A 10,935-nucleotide genomic window follows, 5' to 3' on the forward strand; every position below is an offset into this window, starting at 1 on the left:
ACTGTCTTTGCTTGTAAATTGTGCTTTATCCGTGCACATTTCTCTCCTGATTCAGATGAGATATTTCACTGAAAAAAGCATTATGGATATACGACTAGTATTTTAGTCCGAGGCAATGGTTTTGAATGTTATGTAGTTAGGATGTTAATTAATGGACTGGAGTCATGTGAATTACTTGTGGGTTATTGTGATGTTTTTATCAGCTGTTGGAAAACTCATTCTGATGGCATCCATTCAATGAAAGAAGATCCATTAAGCAAGTGCTGTAATGTAAAATTTCTTCAAATCTCTTCTGATGAAGAAACAAAGACTGTTACATCTTAGATGGCCTAAGACTATTTTCAGCAAAGTCATATTTAGGTCTAATTACAACATTGCCTGCCACTCTAATATATATATATACCGGTATATATATATATATATACATATATATATATATATATATATATATATATATATAATTTTCTTTTTTTTAAATTTTTTTTTTATTTAGCACTCAGACAATGATTCTAGGGACTTCAGTGTACAGTTTTAATAAGATAACAGCAACTTATCATGAAGTGTGCAATTTTCGTGCAGTACTGACAATGATAAATACAAATGGATATGTGATTTCAAGCATATAACATGGAGCTATGACATGACGCATGAGTTTGGAACCCATATAAGGCACATCCATATGACCTCCTTTTTTTTTTTTCTTCCTGAGTCCGTCACAATTTTAATATGTACATTGAGGAAGCTGGCCAGCTGGACTGCTTTAAACGGGTACGAAAAGCAGAGGTTGCACTGGCAACTCTCCCAAAAAGGTGTCGCATCACATTAGCATGGGGAAAGAAGACCACCAAGGGTGCTCGCAGAAGAACACTGATTATTTCTAGATAGAATACTGACATTTCATAAGCCCTGATGAGGAAAAAGTAAAATTGTCAAAGGGGCCAGATTTTTTTTTCATTGGGGTAATTTCTTTTTTATAAAGTTCTCAATTAATGTTTTGTTAAAATGAGTCAGCCTTGGTGTCTTTTTGCATTGCTTGCTATGCTAAGTTGAAGAAAAAAAACCACATTTGCTACTTGTGCATAAAGCTAATACCACAGACATTCAGTTAACATTAATACAAGAGGTAAACAATAAATAGAGAAAATGAAAAACTAGTAGAAAAATCTAACAGCAATCTAAATGAAGTGCGTGTGAATTCTCATATAAACACTGTCAGGGTAAATCATTTGATTAAGTGCTCACATAGTTCTGCCTTGTGTCAGATATCAATAACTAGCATGTTGGGATGTGCCCATTACATTATGAGTGCAGTTAAAATGCTACATGACCATCTTTCAGCTTCTCATGACTGTGGTAGTGTTCGGAACGGAATACTAGTTACTGCATACAATGTAGTTTATTAAAAACAGTATGCAAGGCCATTTTCTGTTGTCTTACGATGCACGTTTAAATTAACACGTGACATCCAATTGTCAACTGAAATAATTACAACTGTTTCGGATTTATATCTCATTTTGTTCCATCTAATCAACTAATGAATTAAGAAAGAAATCTTTTGGTTTGCTCATAATATTGGAAACACTAGTTCAAGTCAAGGCCACGGCATTACAGTACTGCACACTTTGGCATAATGTTCAACATCATATATATATATGTTTTAAAAATGTGCATATTGCACAGTATACTAAAAAGTTGTATGAGATTGGTAGTATGCCATTCCGAACATACCTTAGGTTTGCAAGAATCTAAACATGTCTTTCATGCCTGAGAGTCATATGGTTTTAAAACGGACAATCATTGGATTTGTAAACAGACTTACTGAATAATATGGCATTTAATGTAGCATACTACTACATCAATCATTGGACACAACCATGCTGCATGTATTACTTTCTATGAATGATTATCAAACATCACGTTTTCATGAAAAACCATCCAAAATTATATCACTCAGATCTTTGAAAAATCTATTTTTGTTTTGGCCTGGGAAAAAAAAATGGTTTAGATTTTTTTTTTTTTGCAACTCTTCATGGAATGAGCTCTTGAAGCTCTGTATCACTCAGTTCATTCACTTCGACTATGTGGTCGAGGTGTTGAAGATATCGTTCTTCATCCTGCATGAAGTGAGGAATCCTAGTTCCATTTAATACAGCCAAATCCCGAAGTCTGTCCACATCTTCATAGGAAACCTAAAAATTGGAATTATATAAATTGGTATGAATATACATAATCAAAGGAACTGTTTCACTGATAAAAAAAAAAAAAAGAATATTACTTTAAAAACAGTAAGTGTGAATAGGACCTGCCTTGCCAAGAGCGGTTAATATCTTAAAATCAATGTTTCTCCTGTGGCGTAAAATCCTTAAAATTCCATCAAGGTAGACCTGATCTTTACTGAAGCAACCTGTACACACACATATGCAAAAACATATAGTACAAACACAGAAAGGCAATATAAAACTAGATAATAAAGTTTGAGAAGACAAACAATGATGTTGGCTTGAGAAATCCTGGCCAGAAAGTTTTAAGTATATTTAAAGGTCCCGTTCTTCGTGATCCCATGTTTTAAACTTTAGTTAGTGTGTAATGTTGTTGTTAGAGTATAAATAATATCTGTAAAATTCTAAAGCTCAAAGTTCAATGCCAAGCAAGATATTTGATTTAACAGAATTCGCCTACAAAAAACGACCCGTTTGGACTACAGCCCTCTAGTTCCTGTAGTAATGACATCACTAAAACAGTTTTTTTTGACTAACCACCGCCCACATGAATTCACAAACAGGGGGCGTGGCCTTGTTTCGCTCCGACGGAGAAGAAGGAAGAGCTGTTTGTTTTTTGCCATGTCGTTGAAACGCTGTTTTTTTATTTTCTTGGAGTCCAATCATCTTTGTTTGGGCTTCCCAGAAACGCTGTACTTTGAGATTAATGGTTACAATTTAAGTTTATCTTGGTTCCCGAAAATTATAAGCCACATGTAAAACTATGTGCAGCTCATTTAGCTGAGGACAGCTTCCTCAATCTCAATCAGTTTAATGCCGGATTCGCACAAAGATTATTCTTGAAAGATGGAGCAGTTCCCTCTTTGTCTGGAGAAGGCGTTGTTTATGGACCACAACTGGTAAGTGTATTTTATTATTTAAGTTGGTGCGTTTAACAGTTTATTACACAAAGGGTAATGCTGTTTAGCTTTGTTAACTAGATGTTAGGGCTGTGCAAAAAAACAAATGCGATTTTCATGCACATCTCGTCAGTAAAAACGCTCCTGTGACTATAAATACATCTCCAGCACCTGCGTTCTAGCCCAATCACGTTACCAGGAGGGCAGCCTGCTCTCAGCTGCTGTCAAATCACAACACGGGTACCGCTGGCCCAATCAGAACCCGTTACATATTTCTGAAGGAGAGGCTTCATAGAACAAGGAAGTTATCAGCCCGTTTTTGTGACAGTGAAAACAGCGGTATACAGATAGGTGCATTGTGTGAAAAATACTGTTTTTTTTTTACACGAGAAACATGAACACATGTTATATTGCACACTGTAAACACAATCAAAGCTTCCAAAAAGTGCGTAAAATGGGACCTTTAATGCCAGATTCGCACAAAGATTATTCCTGAAAGATGGAGCAGTTCCCTCTTTGTTTGGAGAAGGCGTTGTTTATGGACCACAACCGGTAAGTGTATTTTATTATTTAAGTTGTTAAGTTGCGTTTAACAGTTTCTGTAACTTATTACACAAAGGGCAACGTTGTTTAGCTTTGTTAACTAGATGTTAGGGATGTGCAAAAAAAAATTGAATGCGATTTTCATGCGCATCTCGTCAGTAAAAACGCTCCTGTGGTTATAAGTACATCTCCAGCACGTGTGTTCTAGTCCAATCACATTTCCAGGAGGTCAGCCTGCTCTAAGCTGCTGTCGAATCACAACACAGGAACCGCTGGCCCAATCAGAACTCATTACGTATTTCTGAAGGAGGGACTTTATAGAACAAGGAAGTCATCAGCCCGTTTTTATGACCGTGAAAACAGCGGTATATAGATAGTTGAATTGTGAGAAAAATACTGTGTTTTTTTTACACGCGAAACATGAACACGTTATATTGCACACTGTAAACACAATCAAAGCTTCAAAAAAGCGTGAAAAACGGGACCTTTAATATCTTAAAAGAGGTTTTAAAAGCGGTTTTAAAATCTTTAAGGTTTTCAGGACATAGAGTCTGTCAGTTAACCAGATAGATGAGAATGCTGGCTTTCTCAAGTCAACATAATAAAATGACATCACATATTAAAAATATTTCTCAGTTCTATTCTTTGTGATTTAGTTCACCTGGTTTCGAGGTATCTGTCTGTCCTCGTTTGGCGCGGAGGCAGTATTCCCAGCGTACAGCAGGATCTTGGACAAAGCGAGCAATATGGCTGAACAGTTGGCTGAAGCTCATGTTTGTGGCATGGTATACAGTATAGTATAGCAGAGCAGCTCGCCACAGGAAGGGCTGTTTCCGTAGCAACACACTGTGAAGACTAGCAAGCCCCTCTTCAGTAGGATTAGCTGGTTTCAGTCCAAACTGCTTTCTCCCAACAGAAGTGGCCCATGGCTGCATGCAGTTATTCACACCCCGTAAGTAATGTGTGCCTGGGAGTGAAAGTCATAAAATTGCTGGAAGGGCAGGTTTTGCAGACAAAAGACTATAAAATTAACATCAAGAATAGTCAGTTACCAACTAGATTCAACACAGAAGAATGTCAATACGATATTTCTTGTATAGCAAGATCAATGTTGTAACCAACTGTGACCCAGCAAAAACAAGTGCTTTGCCCACCTAGACCAAATGCAAAAATGCTACATAATGTGACACAATAACAGCCAATCAGAACATAAATTATATTTAATATACAATTTAGAGTTCTGCAGGTATGACATTTTTTTGCAGGCCACATCACGAAAATCTATCATCCTACAATCAGTGTTTTTACATTTTATTCTACCACATGAAATAAATCAGTAATACACCCTTGAGTTTTGTTTAAGCCTTTACTCTTCTTGAATATGGTAGTTGAGTACTAGTAGCTAAAATGGGACAACAGAGGTTGTCTGGGACGTTAAACGCCGTCTTGTTAAACAGGAAAACTCAACTACCCACTAGTTTCACAGCCTCTTATTTATAATCACATTCTTGCTAACTCGTACTTTGAGGGAATATGTTTTATAAATAAAGACATAGAGTTTTCAGAAGTTTAATGGTGGTCAACCATAACGCAGTATGTTTATGGTCTACATTTAGCTTTTAACGTGTACGAATCATAAACTTTTGTTGGTCACAGAGCTCATTTTCTGACATAAACTAAAAGCCAGTGGAAACTCTTATTGGGTTTTTCTCACGGAAAACAGGGTGATGCTAACATCTGGGCTGGCCTACAAAAAACATCATCACAGCAGCACTGTATTATGTCAAGCAGGATTTTGTACCAATTAGATTTTACTATATGCAGGGCTACATAGTACTACATCAACAGCAATACGAATGAGATGACTGAATAACGTTTGTTATTTGACTGGACAAAACATTTACAACATTTAGTGTTTAATTTATAGTTTGAAGTGTGTTAAAGTTCATACCAATCTCATGTCTAAGCATGCCCTCAAGCCAGTGTTGCCTTGCTCCTGACAAGTTAATAGTTAGAGTTGGTCGACATCTCTCCACCATCATTACTGCTTGGGACAGAAGCTCATCAGAGAGACTTACAACCACCTGGTGACAGAATTTGAAATGACTATTCTTTTGTTATTTGATAAAACACTAATGCCTCGACACTTAAACTCTGATATCCACACACCTCACCAACACAGCCCTCCTTCTGTAGGTACTTGCGTGTGGCTGCCCACACTTGACTCTTCGGTAGCAAGCTGCCCCCTGTGACTTCTTCAAAGTTTTCATAGGTCTCATACCTCTTCAACACGCACTCCATAATCCCAACTGCCTAGAAAAAAGGCACGAGGTGAGACAAATGGCAATAGATTCAGGACTTAACATTATGGCTGTGTTCCAAACAGCCAAACTCTAGTGAATTAAAATGAAAACCAAAAAGATAAAACCATATTTTTGTTACTTGAAATAAATAGACATTAACTGAAATAAAATATTTTGAAAAAGTAAACTTATTTTTTTTCAGCTGGTTGCTAAGCAAGCATTTAATGTAACTTGATGTACTAAAATAACTAATACTAAAATAAAAAAATATATAAAAACTATTATACATATAAAAAAAGAGAAAACTAATGAAAATTACAAAGCCACACATACAAATAAAAACTAATTCAAACTATTAATAAAACTATAATAGTGTCTCAATGATTCTAAAGTAACACTGATTCTCAAACCTAGCAAGCTGTCAGCGTAAGCAACATTTTAAGCCACCATAACTTTGCTCCCAACATAGACAGCATATTTACATATTTTGCATATCTAAGGTAGCCTATTTTATTCAAAACCCAAGGCAGCACTGTATGTTTCTTTTGCAATCCCAGAATGACAAGCCGACTAAAACGGGTACTGAAATGTTGATCATAAAAATACTGATTTAATTTCAAACTGAAAATATCAAACTAATTAAAAATGCAGTTTTTACTTACGCATTTCAAACGTATTTGAATACTAAATCATTAGCTTTGCAACGTGCAAACATTAAACTCTACAGGAACCAACTGTAATTGGAGTCTCTCATGCGCTATTTATACACACAGAGTTTCTCCCTACATTGAGTGTTTCAAATCGGTAACTTATGAGGTTTCTATTTCCATTAAGGCGCAGTCACATTACTGAAACTTCAGCAAAAATTAGGAGGCGAAAAAGGTTCATTGTCTATTGTAAATAGTGTAGAGAAGTATGAAGCACTGCTCACACAGAAGTCACTTTCAAACCAAGCTGCTTTCTGTTGGTCAACGTGGCGAATCTGCAGTACAAAATCCCTCACATAAAACTCCAACTCACGTTTTCTTACTGAAATGACAAATTCACAGAACAGTGTAAATGGCACTGCACCTTTAGAAGGCGTTTGCTTACGGAGGCTGTTAACAGTAAGGCAGTTCACTGGACTTTGAAACACAATGAATTTTTGTATTTTCAACATAAAACATACCTGGGACAGAAAGAGGCTGGAGCCCTCTCTGTACTTCTCCAAAACACTGACGGGCTCTGGGGAGGCATACTCAAACTGGGGCTCATACAGATAGTTAGACTGAAAAAAGGTCTGACGCTCCTGTTCCAGGTTTATGGGACGAAGAGCCACAAGCAGGCACGGCCCACGAGGTGTTGAAGGCGAAGGAAGTGGTGCCATACCCCTGGCAATATGTGGCAAGGAGGTTGCAGGTCTCATTTGACCCCTGCCTGCACGTGGGGGTGTCGTGGAGTTAACTGTGCATGTGCTCTCACTTCGGCGAAGCCAGTTCCCTGACCCCAAACTAAGGCTTGTCAGGCTTCGCATGGGTGGAGAAGGGCCACCACTACGCCAAGGTGGCTGTATCACCTTCTGCACTGGCTGCGTTGCTCTAATTCGCTGTGGTTTTATTTCCAGACTAAGTGGCCTTCGATAAAGCGGCGGTTTGGAAGGTTCCCTTGGCTGCACAGTTTCATCTTTATTTCTTCCTTCCGTCTTCTGGAGCCTTCGCTGAACTTGGGAGCAGCCATCCCAAGTGGTACAAGGCTGCGCATGAGATTTGTCTCTTTGTGTGATACTGCTGGTCCTGGCTCTGACTGGTTTGGATTTCTCTGTGCTCGGCTCTGGTTCTAACATTTCTGAGACATTCTTTGAGAGCCTGCCTCCATCAGCCTGCTCCATACAGTTCTCACCCAGATCCAGCACCATCGCTACATCCACGCCTCTGTCCACCAATGCTGCCCACCTGAACAGAAAAACATTCCTCCAATATCTGATTCAACGGTCCATAAAAACAGTCTGCTTCAAATGATTTTAAATATAAGGATTCAAAACTCTTTATTCAAACAAATAATTTTGAATTGACTCAAAATACTTAAACCTGTAAAGCTGGCACATCTTGCTATACTCCAAATGAATGAATGAAAATGAATTTTTATTATCTAGAATTTGGTTGATTCTTATAATTATTATGCATGCAGATTTATAACATATTAATTTAGAGACTACATGTGAATATTTGTAATTTTAGAAATACATCTGACATACAACAGGGACATTTAAAATATATAGTAAATAATATATATATATATATATATATATATATATATATATATATATATATATATATATATATATATATATATATCTCGTGATCAGTTTAAAAACTTGTCAAAACATCCTGAATGAATCCTCAAAGAATCCTAATGTGTGAACTGCACTTTATATAGTAGGGTTCTTTGAGGAGTTTTTCATTCCTTCAGGTTTTATTTATTTATTTACTATTACACTATATTAAAAAAAAGAAAGAAAAAAGAAAAAGGTAAGATTGAATACTGTACCATCTTTATTGGGATACGGTCTTGCTATTTTTCAAATGTCATTAAAGGGTATTTATCCCGTTAGCAATTATAATACATTTACTGGGAAATATGTGCTTTTAATAAAAGTATAATAATAAAATAAAAAGAATCCAACTCGGTATGGAAATTTCAATATGATTCCTATTTCTGACTGATATTAAAAAGAATAAAGTGAGGCTATTGCTTAAAGAAATTTATGTTGTCATGTAACAGATGCATGGCATCAACAGCTCTTGACAATACGCTGCCGATTCACCCCGAATGAGCCACTTTTAACAAATAAAGCAATGTATAAAAGACGTAACACATACCACGCAGCGCTTCTTATCAAATAAATTAACTTCAGTTCATGTTGGAATTCCGTCCATAATATCAGCAGCTGTTCTTCAACTTCCGTTCAGTGGGTGAAACGGCTGATATGGAGGAATAACGGTAGGCTACATGACGCCGGGAATACTGGGAGTTCGGGATGGCTGAGATTGCGTTGCAGCTAATGACGCGCTGGCGCATGTGAATGACCGCTTCACGTCGCGACGCCTTGCTGTCAGTGTGCGTAAGCACGTATGGGACTTTCTTCTTCTTCTTCAATTGGCATCCAAAGCGTAAGGGACTTTAATTCCAGTAAATGTTTATCAGACAGCCTAGTTTTTTTGAGCCCGTTTCTCTGTAGATACATAAACTTAAAGCTGTTGAACATTGCCCCAAGAAGAATACACAAACGTTGTCACTAATTTGAAAGATTTGCGACATACTATCTGTTATTTCATATATCATAGTGTTTACTTAGGCTATTTACCCAACAGCTGCTATTTCAATTATTTTAAAAGAATACATTTATTTATACAAAGAGTAAATAATACAAAAAAAAAGAACATTGAGATTGAGATAAACAATGGAAAACGTCCAAAACAAAGAAATAGTTACATACATACATACATACACACACACACACACACACACACACACACATATATATATATATATATATATATTTATGAATATATATGTTGGTTATAATTTTGAACATGAGTAAAACAACATATGACATCAGTAAAAATTTTATGTTTATTAAGTTTAAATAGTCTCACAATTTTTTTTTTTTTTTTTTTTTTTTTTTTTTGCTGGTAGGATGTCATAAATGACATGCTGATGTTATAATTAGTATTATCTTAACTTAAGCATATTTTACCTAAAACTCCTTCATTTTGCTAAACATTCTTTGAATGATTATCTGGATCCTTTAGCTTTATTTAGCTTTGGTCTGGTTGTAATAAAAACACATAATTTGTTTGTAATCGACATTTCAACTGGTATAAGTTTTATTAATAACAGTTAAAAACTGTATTTCTCAAAGATGCCATCATAAACATTTGCTAAATCACATAAGTACATTAGGTGCATCCCAATTTGCATACTTATGCACTATATTATGTCATTTTGCAGAAGAAAAAAGTACAAGTAGTGTGTTTACACTGAAAATTAAAAAAAAGAAAAAGTGGAGTTTAAATACCCAGATGATGCACTTAATTAACTGAGAAAACAAAACGTGTAATGTTGGATGCTTCATGCACTGAACTATTAGACCTTTAATTACATACTCGAAGGGTAATGACAGCTAAATGACAGAATAACCTTATAAAATTAATTTACTACACAGTTAAGTACATAGTGTATAAGTGCATATAGTATATAGTGCATTATTTTTGACTGATTCACGCAATCCATGCTACTTAATATTAAAATTGGACTGAAATTTTAGAGACATTTTTAAAAACAATCTTCGGCTGCTCGTTTCTAATATATTTAGATCACACAAGTCTTTTTTCTTGCAATTCTGAGAATTACAATACAAATGCCAAACTGTGAGATATAAACACTCAATTGCAAGAAAAAAAAGTCACAAATTACTTCTTTTATTCCATAGCAGAAAAATTAAACTGAATTGCAACATGTAAACTCAGAATTCACAGAAAATGAGTCAGAATCGCAAGATATAAATTCAGAATTCCGAGATGCAAACTCAAAAGTTTCTCACATTTCTTGCCTTGCAAATTACAGCTCTAGAGAACTGAGACAACAGAAATGGCTTTTAGGACACACAACAGTGAGAACATAACAGTAATGTGTCCAACTTAATATGTACATACATTTTAGGATGTGGTGGATACTTGGGAACAGTCAGTTTGGATATAAAATAAACCACTTTCAAAATATGGCTTTCCAATAAGTAAGTGAGTAAGGAAGTAAGTAAGTAAATAAATAGAAATGTGGTCTCTTGGCTCAACTTACCCAATGTGAGGGGTAAGCTGAGCCACATGGAGTTAAATTGTGCCATTAGCTGCGTTTCCACTGTCGAGCTTAAACCGGGCGTGCTAGTGCGTGCCAGGGCCAGTAGCGTTTCCACTGTTACTTCCGGGGCTTGAT

The 10,935-nt window shown here is 36.0% G+C and overlaps 1 protein-coding gene across 7 annotated transcripts; it reads right to left on the reverse strand.

The window, feature by feature from the left end:
- Nucleotides 1-507: 507 nt before the first annotated feature.
- Nucleotides 508-9,007, reverse strand: LOC113051817 (uncharacterized protein KIAA0895-like). Of its 7 annotated transcripts, XM_026215930.1 has the most exons (8): nt 8,823-9,007; nt 7,133-7,895; nt 6,896-6,946; nt 5,831-5,974; nt 5,613-5,745; nt 4,323-4,628; nt 2,307-2,404; nt 508-2,189 (listed from the first exon to the last, which is right to left on the reverse strand). In XM_026215930.1, the coding sequence occupies exons 2-8, from the start codon at nt 7,856-7,858 to the stop codon at nt 2,028-2,030; spliced, it is 1,620 nt and encodes a 539-aa protein (XP_026071715.1). In that variant the 5' UTR covers nt 7,859-7,895; nt 8,823-9,007; the 3' UTR covers nt 508-2,027. The 7 variants fall into 7 exon arrangements, with proteins under 7 accessions (XP_026071715.1, XP_026071716.1, XP_026071719.1 ...); XM_026215931.1 differs by lacking the exon at nt 6,896-6,946 and having other exon boundaries at nt 8,823-9,006; XM_026215934.1 differs by lacking the exon at nt 8,823-9,007 and having other exon boundaries at nt 5,831-5,970; nt 7,133-7,364.
- Nucleotides 9,008-10,935: the final 1,928 nt, after the last annotated feature.

The sequence above is a fragment of the Carassius auratus genome, chromosome 32, assembly GCF_003368295.1.
Source record: "Carassius auratus strain Wakin chromosome 32, ASM336829v1, whole genome shotgun sequence".
NCBI lineage: Eukaryota > Metazoa > Chordata > Actinopteri > Cypriniformes > Cyprinidae > Carassius > Carassius auratus.